The sequence below is a fragment of the Podarcis pityusensis genome (genome assembly GCF_964106645.2).
Source record: "Podarcis pityusensis genome assembly, chromosome: Z".
Classification (NCBI taxonomy): domain Eukaryota; kingdom Metazoa; phylum Chordata; class Lepidosauria; order Squamata; family Lacertidae; genus Podarcis; species Podarcis pityusensis.
In genome coordinates, this window is record NC_138044.1 from 13,945,822 (window position 1) to 13,967,796 (window position 21,975).

Here is a 21,975-nt window from a genome sequence, read left to right on the forward strand (position 1 = left end):
CTACTGCCCTTCCTAAAACATAGTAAGCTGCCCTGTACCAAGTCAGACCATTGGTCCAGCTAGCTCAGTTACTGTGCATACTAACTGGCAGCAGCTGCCCAGGGTTTAAACATGAGTCTCTCTCAACCCTACCTGGAGATACCAGAGATTGAGCCTGGAGCCTCCTGCCAGCAAATTTGTTGTCCTTTGCTGAGATTGCTTCAAAACCCACAATCATTCACACTGACAACCCAGTTCCTTGCCCAGCTACTGAGAAGTTCATGTGCTTTCTGCTTGCTTGTGGCCTTTCAGCTTTGACGAAGTTTACTATGGCCAGTTCCTCTCTCTCTATATGAAGCGGATCTTCTTTGTGGATGACAGTGGCCCACCATTTGGTCACCTGCTTCTGGCCTTTGGAGGTAGGGATGAATCTCACTGAGCCCGTATTCATTTCTCCTTTGCCATGAGAAAAATAGTTGTGAAGGTTCAGCACAAGGGAACAGCGTTACAGGTTTAGAAGCTAGCTGATGGAAGATTCAGAATGGATGAACGGGGGGGGGGGGGACCTCTTTAACACCATGCATAGTTCAACTATGAAATTTGCTCCCATGAAATGTAGTGATGTCCATCAGTTTGGATGTCTTTGAAGAAGGATTAAACAAACTATGGAGGATAAGGCTATCAAGGGTTACTAGCCATTGTGATGTACTGTAGGAGGCAACATGCCTCTAAATATCGCAGGTGGGAGGAGTACTGTTGCACCCTGGTTCTGCTTGCAGGTTTTCTGTGGGGGCAACTGGTTAGCCACTGTGAGGACAGTCTGCTGGACTAGTTGGGCTACTGGCCCGATCCAGCAGGGCCCGTTTTATTTTCTTAATATTATGATTATCCATACCTCTCCATGTGCTGCTTCTACTGCTCTTCATAAAACAAAAAAGCAGAACACCAAACAGTGAATCCAAACCGTCTATATCTATATACCCAGTTTCTAGAAAAGTGTTCCCTTTGTTATGAATAATATGAGAGAGAGAGAACTTGCATGTAAACCAGTATACTGATATATATGACTGATCTGTTTGATTCTAAAATAGTTTGGGCTCTGTTGAATTGCCACTTTACACAATTTTACATCAAACACCCAGTGACTTATGCACACTCTTTAATAGTGCCCTCTTATGCATCACAAGCAAGTACCATTGTTTCCTTAGCATAAGTATTTTCAGGATTGTAACCTTTGTATATGTGTGTGTGGCTGAAATCCTCTTTCCTCCCTTCCATTTTAGGTTACTTGGGTGGGTTTGATGGCAATTTCTTGTGGAACAGAATTGGTGCAGGTAAGAGGTGTATCTGGTTCATCATAGTATGTCTGAGCTAGCTGGAAGTTAATTCGTTTTGTGGAAGGGTACATCTCAAAAAAGAAAGCAATAGCTTTTTCGTTTGAGTTACCAACAGACACATCTGAAAGAGGAACAGGTATAGGGTTGTTTCTTCCAGTTGTCGAAAAGCTTTGTTCTCCCACCCCTCACCCTCTGGGTTGAAAGTACATCTTTGCCTTCTCCCCCACCCCTTGCAGCCTCTGACAACTGTTCTTTTAAACTTTGAAATATATTCTGATAAGAGGCCAGGGTTATCTCCTGATTGACATAAGGGCCTCTCCAGGATTGTGCACAGCCTAATTTTGAAAGCATGAGGGGGAAGTTGCTTCATGATTGACATGTTTCAGTTAATCAACACTCTGTGCAGCCTGGCTCTGAGAAGGGGGTGGAACTGCTTCTGGAGTAGCTAGTTGATTTTTTAAAAGTTTTTCTGCACTGAACCAGAAGAACAGCTGCTGTCCCGTCCTTCAGATTTTGTGGAGGAAGATGCACGCCTTTCAGGTGTGCTTCCAAAGCAGTTCATCTGCATGCACTCTTGAATGGGAGCTGGATGTAGATATAGCATAGTAGGGTTGGAAGAGAGCTCAAGAATCATCTTGTCCAACCCCCTGCAATGCAGGAATCACAATTTATGAATCCCTGACATACAGCCATCTAACCTCTGTTTAAAAACCTCAAGTGAAGGAGAGCTCAGTGACAGAGATATCTCAGGAAGGGAACCTTTCTGTTCAATCCTAATTGTGAGCAAAAGGCAGTGAGTTGTATTCAGTATCAGTAAAACCACTGAAATTGATGGGTGTGACTAACTCGGGAGCAGCAACTTCAATGGCTGTGCTCTGAGTAGGACCAGCATTGGATACAGCCCAAAATACTAGGTATGAAGTTTAAGCTTGTTCTTTTTAGCACACCCTTCCGCAACAACGCAGTTTCTTCCAGATGTTGCCACCTGCAAGTTCCATTAACTAGATATGTAGAATGGTAATGTAAATTTAAATCTGTTTTTAGCTAATCATTTTAATTATTCTTTGAATGTTTCAAATAACTATTTTTAACTGTTTTATCGATAGTGTTCTTTGTAATTATGTGGCATATGGATTTTATGAAATAAATAAATGACCCCCAACCAGCACAGTTGCATTCCCATCAGCCCTTGCATCACTGGCTGGGGATGGTGGGAGTTGTGGTCCAAAAGCAGCTGTGTTAGCTGGGGGTGGTGGTGGTTGCTGTCCAATCCATCTGGAAGGTGTCAGGTCAAGGGGGAGGCAGATGGCCATGTGGTGCTCAGTAATTCCTGACTCTTGCTTGTGTCCTGCTCTGTTTCAGAATACAATCCCACTGTGCCAGTTTGGGCCCTGCGGCTGCTACCAGCCTTGGCTGGTGCCTTGTGTGTTCCTCTGGCATACCAGATCCTTGTGGAACTGCATTACTCACACTTTGTTGCTTTTGGAGCTGCCCTGCTGTTTCTGATGGGTAAGGAATTTCCCCCTTCAGCTGTTCTTCTTATTGGGTGCTGGTCACCATCCCTAGAAAGTATGCACACTTTGTAAGCTGCCTTATACAGAGTCAGACCGTTTGGTCCATGTAGCTCAGTGTTGTCTACATTGACTGGTAGCAGTTCTCAGAATTTCAAGCTGCCCTGACTGGAGATGCCAGAGATTGAACCCGGAACCTTCTGCATGCAAAGCAGATGCTCTACCACTCTTTGTTTATGGTCAGAGCTCTTTACTCATGCTCAAACGAGTAGGTTTTCACAGAGCTTTGATTTCTTTATGTAAGCTACAGTCGTAAACAAGAGTAGCCCACATGGTATTTTTATATATATATATATATATATATATATATATATATATATTCTGCCTTTATCTCCAAGGAGCTCAAATTGGTGTACATAGTTCTCCCCCTCCTCATTTAATCCTTACAACAACCCTGTCTGGTAGGTTAGGCTGAGAGGCCGTGACTGGCCCAGAGTCACCCAGTGAGCTTCATGGCTAAGTGGGGGATATGAACCTTGGTCTTCCATGTCCTAATCTGACACTGCAGCCTCTGTACTAGACTGCTTCTGAAGCATAGGGAGCTGCCTCCTGCTGAGCCAGACCTTTGGTTCATGTAGCTCAGTACTGTCTACATGGACTGGCAGCAGCTCTCCATGGTTTCAGGCACAGGATGATTCCCAGCTCTACCTGGAGATGCCGGGGATTGAAGCTAGGATCATCTGCATGTAAGGCAGATTACTACATCTCCCATCAGCCCCAGCATGGCCAGTAGTTTGGGATGACAGGAATTGTACATCACGTTGGCTTCTCTTGAAATAATGTAAGGGAAGTGCATACTACTGAGTTGTCCTCTATGAGGAAGGTATGCATGAGCTTTTTATTTCTTTGAATATGACAGTCAGATCCCACTGAATGAGATTAGCAAATGGCCAGTGTTTTCCTGGTGCCTGATCATCAGGCAAACATGTCTGAAGATGGTGTTCTATATTTGGGATACCCTAACAATTTGTGCACTGTGTTTTTAGAGCAGGGGTAGCCAATGACATGCCTTCCAGGTGTTGTTGGTCTCCAACTCCCATCAGCTCCAGGTAGCATGGCCAGTGGTGGAGGATCATGGGAATTGGAGTCCAACAACATCTGGAGGGCATCATGTTGTCCAGTTTAGAGCATTGGGTTTTTGGAATGCTTCGTTTCCCCAGATTTAAAGACTCATTTTGACTTGTTTTCACCACTTTTGAGTGAGGGTCAATCACTTTTATTCCAGCTAAGGTGTTCTCTCTTCCTCCTCATTTCCTAACAGAGAACTCCCTGATCACTCAGTCCAGGCTGATGCTACTGGAGTCCATTTTAATCTTTTTCATCCTGCTGGCAGTTTTATCTTATCTGAAGTTCTACAACTCTCAGAAGCAAAGGTAAAAGGTGGCACAGAATTCTTTTCAGTAAATAAAGTAAAGTAATTTGACAGTAAGACATATAGTGACCATTGTTGGCTGATCCAACCAGAAAAAGTGGAGACTTTGGTAGAAGCTTTCTGAGTTAGATGGGATTTTTTAAGCCAATTGTAAAAGCAAGGAGTAGCTGTGGATTCCTAGTTCCTTTCCCTGGCAAAGAGAAGAGCAAAGTGAAGCTGGTGCATATCTTGGTTTCATAAGCTGGGACACACTGACGCAAACTGAGCCTGTGTGCACATCTTGAGGTTTTTAATTTGTGCTAATTGTTGTTGCATGTAAATAAATATATAGCAATGGATATCTTGCCTTGCTTAGAAGGGTTCTGTGTGGTGCCTGAGCATTGACTGGAGGGGTGTGAAGGGACTGAATTGACACTCAAATTCATTTTATTCATCCAGTCAGATTTCTAGCCTGAGGATGTATTTACTTACTTCTGTCTCTAACTTATTTCTTAAAAAAGTATATCCTGGCCTTCATTGCCCACTTGGCCACTGTGCCTGTGTTTGTCTGATGGACATGACTGACACCTAAGTAGACCATGCTGAGTTTGCAAGCTAGACTAGGAACATAAGGAGCTGCTTTACACTGAGACAGACCTTAGGTCCATCTACTGCCTACAACGACTGGCAGCAACTCTCCAGGAGACAATCTTCGCTGTCTCTTCGTGGAGACCCAGGTCACCGACCCTGAGCTTCCACAGCCGCTGCCTGCCATGAACCACCAATGGCAGGATGGCAGCAGCAACAGCAGATATGTTCTATGCTTATGATAATTATTTTGTTCACTTGCTAATTACGCTGTTTTAAATGTGTATTTTATATCTGACTTCCTTTAGCAATGCTTAAGATAAAAAAAAATGTTGGGGTTGACTTTGCTGCATTAAAGGAGCAACCTGGCATGTATGATCTGGCTGAGATTCTTGCATTGCAGGGAGTTGGACTTGATGACCCTTGGGGTCCTTTCCCACTTAATGATTATATTCTGTGTGATTGACATCTTTTGTAATGTTTGTTTTGAAATCTTTTAAGGTAATATTTTAGTTTCCTGTTAATTTCAGTCATACCTTGGGTTACAGCCGCTTCAGGTTGCATTTTTTCGGGTTACGCACCCGCTGAAACCCGGAAGTACTAGAACGGGTTACTTCCGGGTTTCGGCGGTTGTGCATGCACAGAAGCACTAAATCGCGTGTTGCGCATGTGCAGAAGCGCCGAATCGCAACCTGTGTGTGAGCAGACACGCTGCTGCGGGTTGTGAATGCTGCGGGTTGCGAACGTGCATCCCGCACGGATCATGTTCGCAACCCAAGCGTCCACTGTATATTGCTTTGAGTGTATGCTTGACTTGCTTCAGTAATGTTTAATTCTGGATTGTTTCATTTGGTGTTTTTGGGTAGGTTGTAAACCGCTTTGAGATTCCCTCCCTTAAAAATATAAAGTGGTATAGAAATGAAAATAATAAAAATAATAATAATAATAATACTACACCACGAGATGTCAACCAGGATTGAACCTCTTCCAGTGAGCTATGGCCCTTTCCAAGAATATAAGAAGCAGCCTCATACAAAGTCACACCTTTGATCCTTTTAGCTCAGTATTGTCTGTGCTGATTGGCAGCAGTGGCTCTCCAGGAATTCTTCACTGGGGACATTCCTAGCCTTACCTGGAAATGCTGGGAATTGAACTCAGGACCTTCTGCACCCAATGCAGATGCTTTGCCACTCAGTGGTGGTCCAGGAGAGCTGATATTAGCCAGAGTGCCCAAAATTGCACAGCAGCCACAGACTTTTGCTTTTCATCAAGCACTTACTCAGAAGCAGTTAATTGTGATGGGTTTAACTGTTTGCCTATTATATATTTATATGTGTGTGTGTGTGTGTTTTAATGTTGTCTTTCTTCTTCGAGCCCCTTTTCTGCAAGATGGTGGTTCTGGCTCTTGCTGACAGGACTTTGTTGCTCCTGTGCAGTTGGGTAAGCATTCATTTTTTCCTCTGTCTCCTTTTTCTATTGTACAGTAATTCTCTCCCAAGTTGTTCTGAGTAGGGTTTATCTTAAATTTCCTGCTTCATGATGATTCCTGAATTCCTTATTTATGGTTGTGTGTTTTGCTTTGCTTTGTTTGTTTGTTTTTTTTTGTTAAATATTTATATGCCAGTTTTACAGCATTTCTTTATAAAGCAGCTTACAAGAGCAGGATGAGGAATTAAAATAATGTAAAGGCAATAAAAACAGAAAACAATAACTAGAAAATATATCGGCCATCCAAAATTGGGGAGAGGGGGATGGGGTAGATTCCTTTATGGAGAAATGTCAATGGCCTAATAAAAAAAGAAAGGTTTTCTAGCCCATTTGGAAGGCAAACAGTGGCCTCATTTAATGTTAGGAGAACAATCTATTATAAACCTTGTGCTCACATGCTGTCTCCTCTCTTCTGGGACCTCAGCAAGTTTCCAGTTATATTTTAGATCAACCACAGTTTAACATTACATCTGCTCTCTAAACTGTGCCTAATCTTAACCACCATTATTGAAAGCAAGCCAGCTTTATAAATGATTGCTTATGGAGAGGCCACATCACAAATAGTTGAAGCTTTGGCAATGTATTCAATGATTCCTTTGACAGAGTCCCCACATAACCTTTCTTTTTGTATGCAATTGATAGGTAACATGCTACAGGATTTCTTGGAATGGATCAGCATTATTTTACTACAATGTAATAACATACTCTATTGACATCTATGCCTGGGTTCAGTTTAGGTTTTAGGTTAGTCTAAAGCAGAAGCTTTATAAAGCTTTGACCAAACTGCGGGAGGCAGTGGAAGACAGGAGTGCCTGGTGTGCTCTGGTCCATGGGGTCACGAAGAGTCAGACACGACTAAACAACAACAACAACAACAACAAAGCAGAAGCAGAAGCTTTTAAACATCCCTTGTGGCAGAGTTGGAGGTTGGGATGGTTGCACACAAGCCTAAGTCTCCTCTTTGTAATGCTAAACCATAGCTTAGTTCTATGTGCAAACACAACCGTTTCCCTTTTTCATAGAGCTGTTCCCCAGCCTGAGGCACAGTCGCAAGTACTTTAATTTCTAGCTGTTCATACTGAAGAGAAAGGTAACTGAAGCATATCCTAGATTGCTGCCTGTGGGACCAATTTTGCACAAATTCAAAGGCTCTTCCTGAACAGGCAGGAGCATGACAAATGCCAAGAAATGTTCTTGCATACATCTTCCATTCATTTTCCAGGGAGTTATGCAGGAGACGGTTCTCTTGGACTTTAATCTTAGATTGTCAGTGACCTTTAAAAGGTCTGAATTCAGCTCTGCTCTGTTTGGGAACATTTCACACATTTTAAATAATTTACATTTTGGTAGGTCTGAGTGGTTTCATTGCTATTTATTGATTGATTGCTGCATTCACAGGGTGAAATATATGGGCCTCTTCACGTACATCCTGCTTTTGGCCATTGCAGGAGTCCACTCCTGGCAACTGATCGGTGACCAGAACTTGCTCAATGTAAGTAGCAAAGTGCCTTGTGTATGCGTTGCCCGCCTTTAGAACAGGAATAGCCAACATGGGGCCCTCCAAATGTAGTTGAACTATAACTCCCATCAGCCTCAGTCAGTTTAGCCAATGGCCATGGAAGTTTGGAGCTATTTTTATTTATTTATCAAATCAAATCAAATGAATAAATTTAATTTTTATTTATTAAATTTGTATCCTGACCTTTCTTCCAAAGGAACTCAAGGAGAGCAGGCATCAAAGTGTTAAAACAACACACAATTTAAAGCAACAGTTATACAAAACATGACAGAAACCATGAACAGCATTGTGATTTTAAACACACACACACACACACACACACACACACACTTGTTAAAGTTTCCAGGGCCACTTTGGAAAGAAATTCACTCAGGGAACCAAATCCATCCTGATTTGACTTATTTATTTATTAAAATGTATATACCGCTCACAAGATCTCAGGGCGGTTCACAGAATAAAATGCAAAATAAAAACACAAGTAAATAATTAAAAGCAACAAATTTGTGTAGGATAAGGCTATCCATGGCCACTGGTATTACCGCCAGACTCCAGTTACTGCAGAACAGAAATGGGAGAGGGGCTATTGCCTTCCTGCCCAGCCTGTGCATGTACTGGAGGCATATGATTGACTGTGGGAAACAGGAAGCTGGAATGAGATAGGCCTTCAGTCACATCCCATAGGGCTCTTCTGAGTTGTCCATTCTTGTTTCTAGGTGTGAAAAGCAACCTTTTTTAGGGGGGTGTTTCCTCTTTCCTCCTAGATGTCCCTGCTGTGCCACTTGCTAGCCAGAGGTCTGGCCCTCGTGATCCTCCCAGTAGCCACATACCTGTCTTTCTTCTACATCCACTTGGCTTTGCTGTATCGCTCAGGGCCACATGACCAGATCATGAGCAGTGCTTTCCAAGCAAGTTTGGAGGTAAGGAGTGGGAGAAGGGGCAAGGGCTGCAGAGGCAGGGGAGGGTTCTTTTTCAGAAAGAATGCACTAAGATATAAATTTGTAAAGAAAATAATTGTTCACGTGCTTTTATTGGCATTGTCTGTTTTGCTGGAAAATTGGCTTGTTGGAGTTTTTGAGAGCCCTGTTAACTATGCAACCATTTCTGGATCCTGAGCTATGTTTTAAATGAGTTCAGTCCCATCTACAAATGATTCAACCATTGAGCATATACATGAAATGCATAGGAGCATAGGAATGTGCCTTATACCGAGTGAGACAGTTGTTCCTTCTAGCTCAGTATTGATCCAACTAGTTCAGCATTGTCTCTACTGTATTTCAGACAACAGTTTCTCCCAGCCTTTCTGGGTGATAAACGTGGGGCCTTCGGCACGGAAGGCAGGTTCTCTACTGACACTGAGCTACAGCCCTTCCCCTAAAGCATGGGAAGCTTCCTTATACCAAGTCAGACCATTAGTCTATCTAGCTCAGTTGTTTTCTACACTGATTGGCAGCAGTTCTCCAGCATTTGAGGCAGGGGACATTCCCACCTCTACCTGGAGATGCCATTGAAGATTGAACCAGGTATCTTCTGAATGCAAAACTGAGCTGCTGCCCTTCCCAAATAGAGGCTACTTAGATTCTGGTGTGTACTTGGGCATAGCAAAGGACAACATTAAAATCAGGTGTTTCCATTTGTTCTCCGCGTTTTGCGGCTCTTTCTAGGGTGGTCTCGCTCGGATCACGCAAGGCCAGCCTCTGGAGGTGGCATATGGCTCCCAGATCACCTTGCGCAACATCCTGGGGAAACCCATGCCCTGCTGGCTGCATTCTCACAAGAATACTTACCCTATCAGGTGAGAGAGAGGAGAGAACCTTTGCTCTAAGTCAGGCTGACACAGAGGACATTGTGTCTGACTTTGGTGTCTCTTAACTACTTTAATATCTGGAGCAATACCTTAGTGAGATTTTTTGCTTCATTGAATTTCCAAAATGGCCTTTGGGTTGAACAAGCTGCCTCTGGACTTGTAAGTTTTGCAGTCATGGTATAGGTTTCTTTTGCACTGTGGGTAGTAGGGATGGGGACTTCGGGTGGTTCTTTCCTGCTTTTAGTGGACTACAACTCCCATCACTCCTGAAGTTGCCCATGCTGGCTGCAGGGGCTTTTGGGAGTTGGAGTCTAACAATAGTTTGAGGTCATCAGGTTGTGTTGCTGAACTACAACTCCCATCATCCCCATACCATTGGCCATGCTGACTGCAGGGGCTGATGGGAGTTGGAGCCCACTAACATCTGGAGATCTCCCAGATTCCCCAGCCTTAACTAAGGAGAGATATCTCCCTCTTTCCATGGAGGAATGTCTCTTCTAAATAGAAGCATTATTCTGTCTCTTGCAGATAATGCTAATTGTTAGATCAGGGGACTGGGTATCCTTGGTTTCCAGGTGTTGCTGGACTACAACTCCTGTCATCCCTGACTATTAGCCATGCTGGCTGGAGGCTGATGGGTGTTGGAGTCCAGCTACATCTGAAGGGCACCAGATCCCTTGCTCCTATTCCGTATAATCCACAGTAGCACAGGAACTTCAGAAATTGTGATGACTACCCCCACCACCAGAGCAAGCCAACTTTTTTTAATGCAGTGAGGATTCCCCCCCCCCCCTTGCTGGGCTGTTGATTGAGATATACTCCTAGTATCCAAATCAGAGGCAATCATGCCTCAGAATACTAGTTGCAGGAAATCACAGGATGGGAGGCAGCTCATGTGCCCAGTTCCTGCTTGTGGGTTTTTCACAGGTGTCTGGCTGGCCACTGTGACAACAGGAGGGTGGCCTGATCTGGCAAAACTGTTCTTATGTTCTTAACTCCTGAATTATTGCCTGATGCATGTGATGCTTCGGGAGTGAATCTTTTCCACAAGTTCCATTCTTTATCCCTAGGTATGAAAACGGTCGTGGAAGCTCCCACCAGCAACAAGTCACCTGCTACCCTTTTAAGGACGTCAACAACTGGTGGATCGTGAAGGACCCTGGGATGTAAGTAGACAGACACTTCTCTAAAAAAGGGGTGGGAAGCCCCCTTTCCAGGCCCAGGGCTGCATTCTCTTTCTGAGCAACCTTTCCAAACTATGCAAGAGAGGAAAAAGCAAGAGATATTGCTTGATGCATTTTTCCAAAACTGAGCTGGGATGGGCATGGGGGTGCAAGATTTATTTTGATTTGGGGTTTTTTGTTTTTGTTTTTTAAGCTAAAGGATCACGCCAGGTGTGTTTATAAATTGAAATTGTAGATATGATCTAATGGGTTGAGAGTGGTCAGCACCTCACGTTGCGATCAACAGAGGGGCCCTCATGCTAGTTTTGCCTCACTCAGAAGCTTGGAGTGGTGACCCAGGAAAGGGCCTTCTCTGTGGCAGCCCCTCAGTTGTGGAATCCCCACTCGTTTCACAGAGGTCTGCCTGGCACTTTCACTATACAGTTGTTGGCACTTGCTGAAGGAGTGCCTCTTTTACCCTGGCCTTTGACACCTGGGATACATATTTTTAGGACCCACCCTGGAACCTTAGGGTGAAATGTGAGTAATGAATCAATAGTGATGATGATGATGATGATAAAGGTGATGATGCTTCTACTGCTCTCTGATATTTGTAAAACCAGCAGTTATTTTGAGCTTCCTCTGGATAACCAGTTCTCTTAGATGTCTTTATTATTTTCTTGTATTTATCCCATGTACGTCCTACCCTTCCTCCCAAAGAGTAAAATAAAAACATAGTTGAAACATTTTGAAATGTTTTTGAAAATTACCTACTCTCACAGTTACTAATTTCAAAGCTGCCTGGAAACAATATCCTTTCAGCCATCAAACGGTGAGGGTTTTTGAATCCCTCCTGAATGGGAGCCAGGTGTAAATCATTCCAAAAATGAAAGGACGCTGTCACTGGTCAATGCCAACCAGGCAGCATCCAGCACCACCACCAACAGGGCCTCCCCCTGCCAGTCAAAGGGCTCAAGATGGTTGATGTTAAAGGAGACACTCCTTTAGGTAATTGAGTCCCAAGCTGACTGCAGCACTGCTTGATTCCAGTGGTGGCTGGTGCCCACCGGGACTCATAGAGAGGAATTAAGGGAGCTGAACAGTAGATGGCAGCAGAGCAAATGACAGGCAGAGCCCACCAATTCTGTCCCCCGTACCCCATCTTCTAGGGACGCGAGTGGCACTGTGGGTTAAACCACAGAGCCTAGGACTTGCCGATCAGAAGGTTGGTGGTTCGAATCCCCACGACAGGGTGAGCTCCCCTTGCTCGGTCTCTGCTCCTGCCAACCTAGCAGTTCGAAAGCATGTCAAAATGCAAGTAGATAAATAGGTACCGCTCTGGCGGGAAGATAAACGGTGTTTCTGTGTGCTGCTCTGGTTCGCCAGAAGCGGCTTAGTCATGCTGGCCACATGACCCGGAAGCTATACGCTGGTTCCCTCGGCCAATAAAGCGAGATGAGCGCTGCAACCCCAGAGTCGGTCACAACTGGACCTAATGGTCAGGGGTCCCTTTACCTTTACTCCATCCTCTACAAGGGGCAATATGGAGACCAAGGAGGAGGAAGCTGACAGGCAGAACCACTCCCTGATCTGGTTGTAAGTAAAAAGACAGGCAGGCAGGGGCTGGCTGAGGGCAGACTGAAGCTGGTGGGGCAGTTCCCTTATTTGTCATAATGAACCATCCTTCACTGCTTGACACCCTCAGACATATTTCTCCTGGTTTTTTAGCCTAGGTCTGGTTTTCTCTTTCTTTTCTTGAACATTTCACTTACCTCTTTCCTAATTACTTTGGCTAATTACTGGGACCTGCTCCATTTTGGTATTTCCAGGCCTGCTAACTCCCCCTGTATCATCTTTGCACATCTCTCAAAACAGGCAGCAGCTAGTGGTGAGCAACCCCCCTCGCCCTGTGCGCCACGGCAGCATTGTGCAGCTTGTTCACGGGATCACAACTCGCTACCTCAACACGTAAGTAGCCCTTGGCTCTCAGAAAGGTTGCTTCTGCCCCCAGCTGCAATGATTAAGCTTTGTTCAGATGGTAATTTACAGTAGACATCCAGCATTTTAAAAAGAGGAGATATCTGGCAGGCATGCGCAGGTAAACAAGAACATAGCTCAGTTGGTTAGAGTGTTGTGCTGACAATGCCACCGGTTGCAGGTTCAGTCCCCATGATTCTACTTGATAAGAAGAGCTTAGCTATTGAATCAGGGCAGAAGCATCCTGATTCCTGGCAACTGGTATCCAGAACCATACTTACTGCAAGAACAGAGGTAGAACATAGCCATGGTGGCTACTTGCCATTCGTATCCTTATCCTACGTGAATTTGTCAACTCCCCCTTTAAAGCCATCCAAGTTGGGAGCCACCGCTAAATCTTGATGAAAGCAAGTTCTGTACATAAAAGAGACAGATGGCCTTCAGGTAACCAGCACCTAAGCCATGAAGGGGGTTTAAATGTCAAAACCAGCATTGGGAAGCTGGTTTGGGGGTGGGGGGGTCAGTACAAGTTGCCAAAGCACAGCGTGTAACAATCACATGGCCCTGCTACCATTAAAGTAATTGAGCAGCTACATTTTCCCTTTTAACGGAAGTAGCTGCAAGAAACAGCACAGGTCAGGTGCTAAAGTAGCTCCGTGGAGAGGCTTTAAGGAAACTGCTCTGCATCTCTTTTATCCATCTGCCTTTACAGACATGACGTTGCTGCACCCCTGAGCCCTCATTCCCAAGAGATTTCCTGCTACATTGATTACAACATTTCCATGCAGGCTCAGAATCTCTGGAGAGTGGTGAGTTGTTGATTGGAGGGAAGGGAATCACACACCCCATATTCTCCAATCTGAGATGAGCAAGGCTTCTTAAAGACTCTCCTCACAATAGGGATGGAAAAACCTGTCAATTTTAGTTTGTTATTTTATATCACAGTGATGGCTCACACATTCAGTTCAGCAACCTTTGCGCACACATGGGAGGAACAGGGTCTCTTTTGAAATACCCAGATGTTGCAGTGGGAGGAACACCAGACACCTGTACTCCTTCACTCACACCCAATCCTGCCTGCTTCGCACTGTCAAGGCATTCTTGGTGATGTTGAAATACTATCCTTCCAATGATTATATAATGCAAACATAGAATCAACATGTTGTGCATTTAAAACTGAACGTTTAGAGCAGGGTTGTGGGGAACCTCAGGCCTGGGGCATGATGTTGACCTCCAGACGTCTCTGGCTGGTCATCAGGATTCTTGTCAGGTGACACTCCCTCTTGCTAAGCCACACTCCTCATTAGTCCTGCTCCATGCCCCTCTTCAGAGCTTTGCCTGGTTGAAATGTGCTCTTGAACTGTGATCATGTTTCTTCCTTGCCAAAGTGAAGAATAGGCATTTGTGTGTGTGACATTGGAATAAATATATCCTCCTGTACAAAGGTGAAATTTACATTCATGGCTCCTCCCACTTCTGGCATGTGTCCCTTAGAAGCTTGCACAAAAGGAATGTGGCTCCCAGGCTGAAAAGGCTTTCCCAGCCCAGTTTTAGGGGGAGAGGTGAAAGGGAAGGAGTCTCTTAAACAAACCCACATTAAATACCTGCAGGCTGTGTTTCTTGGCTGGAAAAGTCAACTCAGCTGCAAACAGCTCAACTATAAAAATGATCAAAATTCAAGTGATAGCTTGCTATTATTGCAGGAAATTGTGAACCGAGACTCGGATACAGATGTCTGGAAAACAATCCTGTCTGAAGTAAGGCTTGTCCATGTGAACACCTCGGCAGTGCTAAAGGTATGTGGGTTTTGGAGTTTCCCCACCCCCAGAGCTTCCCACCAGGAATTGTGCAGAGGCACAGCAGGCAACCCACTTCATGACTTTGGGCTCCTGGAAGCCTTTATTCATTTGATTTATTACATGCGAACTCAGCCTTGCCCAACACGAGTCTGCCCCTGTGGCTTGATGGAGGTAGAAACTGTCTTTCATGCCTTGTTACGCTGCCATTTCTACGGGGATATACGCTTGGTATTTATTACCCTTCTATGCAAAAATCTCCAAATGAATCCGAACTTCAGTGTCTAAAATCCCTGGTAGAGGACAAGGATCCTGAGATCACATTAAGGGTAGCCAAATTCTGTGTGATTGCCATAAAACTTAGGGAACAAGCTGTGCTATCATAACGATTAAGGCCTTAAATGATAATTTTAGGTTATATGTTAGTGACTAAGTTTTCATTTATATATTTTTTAACTGTTGCTATATCTGTATTGTCCCTGTTATACCTAATTGCAAATTCAAATGTATCCCTATTGTGTTTTATGACTTCCTTGATATTGTATGTGGGCTGGAATTGGTCTGTGACCGAAATAATAAAATTCAAGCCTTGACCAACCTGGGACTCTTGTTCTGGACTAGGAAGAGCTTGGCTGCTGGATCAGGCCAGCGGCCGAGCTAGTCCAGCATCCTGTTCTCATGGTGGCCAACCAGATGCCCCAAAGGGAAGTCCACAGGCAGGATCTGAGCACAACAGCAACTCTCCCCTCCTGCAGTTTATAGAAACTGGTATTCAAGAGCATATTGCCTCTAACTATGTAGATAGAACACAAGCACAATGGCGTTTAGCCATTGCTAGCCTTCTCCTCCATAAATTTGTCCAGTCCTCTGAAGGCTACATGGTCATCATCACTGCCTCTTGCGAGTGAATTCCGAAGTTATAACTCAGTGCTGTGTGAAAGAAGGACTACAACTCCCATCAGCCCCTGCCGGTATAGCCAGTGGTGAGGGATGATGGATGTTGTAGTCCAGCAGCATCTGGAAGGAACCAGGTTGGTGGGGTGAAGCAGCACAGTTTGTGAACAGCTATGCTGTGGGCTTCTTTGCATCACTATTGGCTGCTATAATTTTTGTTTTGGGAATGAAAGACAGCCGGCAGCCAATCAGTTTTCTCTTCTTTCCCTATCCTGCAGCTCAGTGGCGCATCTCTACCCGAGTGGGGCTATCGGCAGCTGGAGATAATCGGGGAAAAGATTTCTAAAGGCTACCACCAGAGCATGCTGTGGAACGTGGAAGAACACAGATATGGGAAAAGTCAGTTCAAAATCTAAACACTCTTTAAGACCATTATGCAGGGCTGGGAAAGTCTCCTGTCTGAAACCCTGGAGAGCTGCTGCCAGTTAGTGCCAATAGCACTGAGCTGATGTAGCATTGGTCTGACTCAGGTTCCTATTTAAAACCAGCTCAAGCATTACCCCAGTCAGGAGCAACCAGTAAGCAGCAATCAGGTCCTTTGGGTTCTCAGTAAATGGAGGGCAACAAACTCTTAAGGAGCAGAAGCAAGCTTTTTTAACTGCTATAATAATAAGCATAGAAACAGCAACAGGTGTTAGTATACAAAGTGAAGATAATTAAAAGATATAAGGGAATAAACTTAAAGATACCTGTCATTTCTGCCAGTGAGATTCCCGGAACCGGTGACAGCTCCGCTCTTACTTAGGCCAAAATATGCTTGGCACTTTACCTGAGCAGTCTAAGCTGAAATCTCATTGCTGGGGCTGGGGCCTTCTATATTATTATTATTTATATTTACTGAATTTATATACCACCCTATACCTGCATCTGTAGAGGCCCTGTGCCCAGATTACGTAGTCTTTGATATACAGGTTCTCATGATGCCATCGTTTTCTCATCCACTTCTAAGGGTATGTCCTTGGAGTTCACACTTGGAAGTTGGCACATGAGGGAAGCTGTCCTCTTCCTGACCTCCCTGTTATATTCTCTGGCTGGCACCCTTGAACTTCTGCCATTACTTTCGTTATAGCAAATATATAAACAATAGAAACTACAGCTACATCAGAAGACAGGAGAAGCACCACCTAGTGCCTATTTCTCGTGACACTACAGATCTTTATTCAGGACCATGAGGACTAGAACCTTGTGTTTACTTTTAGGGAAAGGCCCATAGTTCAGTGGCAGAGCATTTGCCCTTTATGCAGAAGATCTCAGGTTCAATCCCTGGTGTCTCAGTTTGGGGCTGGGAGAGATTCCCTGCCTGAAACATTGGAGAGCCGCTGCCACTCAGAGTAGAGAGTATTGAGCTACGTGGACCCCAATGGTCTGTATAAGGCAGCTTCCTATGTTCCTTTGGAATGTGTTGCATCCAAGGACCTGCATGCTTTTAGAACTTTTATAAAAAAGTGTTGTAGGGAAGCTTACTATTTCTCTTCCTCCCTCCCCTGCGAATCGGGTTATGTCTCAGACCAGTTTGTTTCGGCTTCTCTTCCAGGCCACGAACAGAAGGAGAGGGAGGTGGAGCTGCATTCCCCAACGCAGATCAGCATCAGCCAGAACCTCAGTTTCATGGCCAAGTTCACGGAACTGCAGGTGAGAAGCAGAGAGAGGTTGAAGGCAGCAAAGAGTAGAGTGGAGGAATCTCCCCACTGAAGCCCAGTGCAGGAGCCACCCAGTTGAAGTCTTGCACCATAAAGAAGACAGAAAGACCAGCCTGTTCCCATAGGAGAACTGGGCACTGAGCTCACCTGTGGAAAACCTCCAGACAGTGTTGATGGGAGTTGTTCTCTAACCCGGTGCCCTCCAGAGGTTTTTGAACTCCAGTTCCCATCAGCCCCAAACAGGGGGTGATGGGAGTTGTAGTCCAACAAGATCCCTGACAGCCACAGGTTCCTCACCTTCCAGCTTCATAGGCTGACATAAATAGATTTTCAAAATGTTTTATTATTACTGTTTCATTTGCAGGTGGAAAATCCATTGAAAGGTGAATAGCTTGGGCATTGTGTGTGACTCACAGAAGGGGCTGGGTGGGCCAGACGAGCAGCTTTGGAGGCAGAAGACCCCAGGCCCAGTACCTGGTATCTCCATTTAAAGGATGTGAGATACCTGGGCTGGGAAATCCTCTTGCTTGAAAGCCAAGCACCTCATCAGCGGAGACACAGCACTGGGCTGGGTGGACCCAGTGGTCTTGCTGAGTATAAGACGCAGGGCCAGTGATGAGGCCCCTCTGGCCCTCCAGATGTCTCTGGACTGCAACTCCTTCCCTTCCCTTAAGGTTGATGGGACCTGTGAGGTCCAGCATCATCAGGAGGGTTGCAAACACCCCATCTGTGATAGCAGACAGTGGGAATGGGTCGTGGCTCATTTGTATCTATACGTCCTCAGCTTCCTTCCTGGCATCTTCAGCCAAAAGGATCTCAGGTACCCGGCCTGGGAAGGACTTGAGATGCCTTGATAGCTGCTGACTCTGGTTGTTTATTATTCTACTTTATATTTACTTTATTCTTACATTTACCAAATCATGGAGATCAGGGATTCCCCTATGGCTCAGATGCCCAGCTCATGCTTATCTGCCTCCAGTACGGTGGGCCAAACTTTATGGAATCTGCAAGAGGCTCCTGACTTGTTGAACTTCTGGCACCCACTGAAGACTATTTCCCCCCCTCGCCTTTAAATTCTATCAAGCATTTTAACTGAATCTTGATTTTGTCATTTTAACTGCTTTTTATTTTTGTTGTATTGCATTTCTTATCATCATTCTTAAGAGATGATTGTAAGTAAGGCAGTATAGAAGCTGTCCAGATAAATACATTATAAATATTTGTAGTTCCAGAGACTTCAAGATGGCATACATGGTTATCCCCTGTTTGTTGTTTGTTTGTTTGTTTGTGTATTGCATTTATATTCCGCCTGTTTCTCCAAACAGATCAAGGTGGCATACACAGTGTCCCCGTCCCCCCCCCATCCTCATTTAATCCCCACATCAACCCTGTGAGATAGGTTAGGCTGAGAAACAGTGACTGGCCCTAGATCTCCCCTGAGCTTCCTGTGGCCAAGTGGGGATTTGAATCCTGGTCTCTGATACTCTGACCACTACACCTGGGGATGCTGCTGAACTTTGTGACCTGCCTGTCCCCCAAATTGTCACACGGTTATCAAAAGTGTTTTGCTGGTGAGTAAGTTCTCATTCATAGAAATATATTGCCCTGCACTCATTAGTTTGCAGTGCTAATCAGGATTAGGCCAGGGAACTGGTTGTAGCTGTATTGCTCTGATAAGTTCTTAGTTGTCCTGTTCTGTTCTCAGTGGAAGATACTGACTCTGAAAAATGAAGACACAGAACACAAATATAGCTCTTCTCCCCTGGAATGGATTACCTTGGACACAAACATCGCCTACTGGTTCCACTCCACCTCGGGGGTAGGTTAATCCATTAACTAGCATTATTTATATATTGTCTTCCAAGAAAAAAATGTTGTCTGGTTGGCTTTCAGTGTTAGGAAACTGCCTTACACTGAATCCAGCCGTTGGTGGTCCTAGCTCAGTATTGTCTTCACAGACTGGCAACTGAACCTGGGTCCTCCATACAAAGCAGGATTCTCTGTTGCTGAGCTTTGGTCCTCCTGATACATTAAAAAATACAATAAAGCCCCAAGTTTTAAAACCAGAAAGATTAAAACAGAGACTAAAAAGCCTTATTGGAGAGCAGCTGGACAGAGAGCCACAGAACTGGACAATAGACATAGCTTAAAAGGCCCGGTAGAATGAATTTGGAAAACACTATTTTCCAAATAGTGGAATAGTTTCCACTATTTGCTGAAAAGACAGCAGACACGTCTTTCTACCTGTAGAATGACATGCCCACACCTTTTTACTGCATCCAGGGGACCACTGCTAAAAGTTTCTGTTTGACAGTTTGGACCTCTCTTGAGGACAGCTCCTTATTATTATGTGAGAAGTCTATCCAGACACGCTTTATGGGAGTCATTTTTGGCCTAAAGGGCGGAGCCTACATTTTCAAAGGCCTGGTCACCTGGAAGCAGTTTTCTGCTTGCCACAGGCAATTGGCAAGTTGCAACCTTGTACAGGCAGGTTCCTCCTTAGTTTTAAAAGCCAGCCCCCACACACAAATGAATGATGCACTCCAGTTTTCAAATGTGAAGAAACAGATGCAAAAATAAAATAAAGACGTAGCTGCGATAAGACACTTCTAAGGGCCTCTTCACCTATTTATACTTTCTGCCAAGAGAAGCAAAAATTAATGTATTGTATGCACCCTATGATTCTGCGGGAGTACAGAAAAAGGTAACATAGTAAGGAATGCAGCTTCCTGGGACTTAAAAAAGAACCCAGGCTTCTAGTCCTTATGGATGTGAAGTTTGCTTGGAAGTGTGTGGACTATATATTTTGAAATTTCAGAATTCAAGAGCTGTTTTCTCTCTCTCTCCACTGGATGAAAACAGCTTTAATGCACCTCTCCTGGATTAGGGGGGAAATGAAGGTAAATTGATGTCAGGGAAAATGGGAATTGCAGTTTAAAGCATCAGTGGGGGGGGGGGTCACCAGGATGGGGAGGGCAAATTCCACAGCAGTGCTTTTAACATTGTTGCTTATTGGTTCTCTAGGCCCAGATCCACCTTCTGGGGAACATCGTCACCTGGATGTCTGCCAATGCAGCCACTGCTGCATACGTGGCTCTGTTCCTGTGGTACCTGCTCCGGCGGAGACGGAATATCTGTGACATCCCTGAAGGTCAGATATTTCAACTATTATCCCACCTCTTGTTTGTTTATTTCCTTACCCATTTTACAACTCACAGCTTCAAACATAAATTTATATTCCCATAAACAGCTTGCAAAGTAGCAAGAAAAAAATAAACTGCAATTAAAAAAATACCACCACAACAACCCTGCAAGTTTGGTTAGGCTGAGAGACAGAAGCTGACCCATGATCACCCAGTCAGCTTCATGCGCCCGATGGTGGATTTGAACCTGCATAAAAATGACTGGGGAGAACTTGAGCTCCTCGGAGGAAAGTCATAATATAAATGGAATAGAATTAACACTCCCTTATTAGTAAGGGCTGCAAGCTCAGTGGCAGAGCACCTGCTTTGCATTCAGAAGGTTCAATCCTTGGCATCTCCAGGTAGGGCTGAGAGAGTCCCTTGCCTTAGACCCTGGATTGCTGCAGCCAGTTAGTGCAAACAGTATTGCACCAGATGGACCTACATTCTTACTTAATTCAGCACTTTGCTGGGAACACGTGAACAAAAACTCCAACTTTATTTTTAGGGGAAAGGCTATAGCTTAGTAACGGAGCACCTGCTTTGCATGTAGAAGGCCCCATATTCAATCCCCAGCTTCTCTAAATAGGCCTGTGTATGTCGCCGCCTGAAATCCTGGAGGTTTCCAGTCTGTGTAGACAGCAATGAGCTAGATCAAGCCATGGTCTGTTTAATGCAGCTCTCTGTGTTGCCCCTTTATCCTGACAGTGGCATGGTGGCAGTGGGTGTCAGCAGGAGGCCTCTGCGTGGGAGGCTGGGCCATGAATTACCTCCCATTCTTCCTGATGGAGAAGACGCTCTTCCTCTACCACTACCTGCCTGCTCTCACTTTCCAGATCCTCCTGATCCCTGTTGTCCTGCAGCACACCAGCGAATACCTCTGCAGGTATGACTTCTCTTGCCAGGATTGCTCTCTGCCAGGAGGCTTTATGTTACAGGGGCGTTGACAAAGCTTAGAATGTCCAGAGGCGGGTGGCAGTGGGGTCTGGAAACCCAAGTCCTACTAGCAGCAAATGAAAGGCTCAGTGTATGTTTAGCCTGGAGAAGAGCAGATTAAGGGGAGACATTATGGTTGTCTTCAAATATCAGAGGGGCCTGTTCCACAGAAGATGGAACTGCCTTGTTCTTGTTACTCCAGAGATCAGGATTCAATCCAGTGGCTGAAAACAGCAGGCTATAGTTAAGACTAAGTTGTTGGTTGGTTTATTATTTATAGCATTTGTACCCTGCTGTTCAGCCATAAAGGCTCCCAGAGTGGCTTACATAATATCAAAACAAGGCACTCCCTACCTGCAGGTTTAAAAACACATAAACCCACAACACACAAGGGAAAGGGGAGAAGGAGGGAGGAGGAAAATAAAAACTCAAACACCAATTTCTAGACAGCTGTTCTGATATTGACCAGTTGCCACAGTTCAGAGGCAGGAAGTGCCTGGTAGAGTTGGACCTCCAGCACAGCTCTTCTTCCTCCTCTCTCCCATTGAGACAGCCTGGTGGAATGACTTTCCCCAGATGACAGCTGAGGGCCAGGAGGGCTGGCCTGTCTGTTGCAGTCGAGCCGATGGAGTGAACTCTGTTTCTCAGCTCTCTATTGTGATATAAGGGCTGTTTAGCAGTGGAACCGAC

General features: G+C 44.9%; 1 protein-coding gene across 4 annotated transcripts in view; it reads left to right on the forward strand.

The window, feature by feature from the left end:
* POMT1 (protein O-mannosyltransferase 1) overlaps window positions 1-21,975 on the forward strand; it is a 28,275-nt gene that overhangs the window by 2,283 nt on the left and 4,017 nt on the right. For 3 of the 4 annotated variants that reach the window (XM_080990209.1, XM_080990211.1, XM_080990210.1), the window contains exons 3-19: window positions 292-398; window positions 1,263-1,313; window positions 2,679-2,825; window positions 4,149-4,260; window positions 6,201-6,266; window positions 7,713-7,806; window positions 8,595-8,750; window positions 9,495-9,625; window positions 10,708-10,803; window positions 12,676-12,768; window positions 13,490-13,586; window positions 14,481-14,573; window positions 15,746-15,866; window positions 17,062-17,159; window positions 18,873-18,986; window positions 20,192-20,318; window positions 21,058-21,235. In XM_080990209.1, coding sequence (XP_080846335.1) covers window positions 292-398; window positions 1,263-1,313; window positions 2,679-2,825; window positions 4,149-4,260; window positions 6,201-6,266; window positions 7,713-7,806; window positions 8,595-8,750; window positions 9,495-9,625; window positions 10,708-10,803; window positions 12,676-12,768; window positions 13,490-13,586; window positions 14,481-14,573; window positions 15,746-15,866; window positions 17,062-17,159; window positions 18,873-18,986; window positions 20,192-20,318; window positions 21,058-21,235 — 1,881 coding nt within the window. Of the gene's footprint in view, window positions 1-291; window positions 399-1,262; window positions 1,314-2,678; window positions 2,826-4,148; window positions 4,261-6,200; window positions 6,267-6,973; window positions 7,008-7,712; window positions 7,807-8,594; window positions 8,751-9,494; window positions 9,626-10,707; window positions 10,804-12,675; window positions 12,769-13,489; window positions 13,587-14,480; window positions 14,574-15,745; window positions 15,867-17,061; window positions 17,160-18,872; window positions 18,987-20,191; window positions 20,319-21,057; window positions 21,236-21,975 lie in introns of those variants that run through there. The other variant, XM_080990212.1, reaches the window with a different exon arrangement.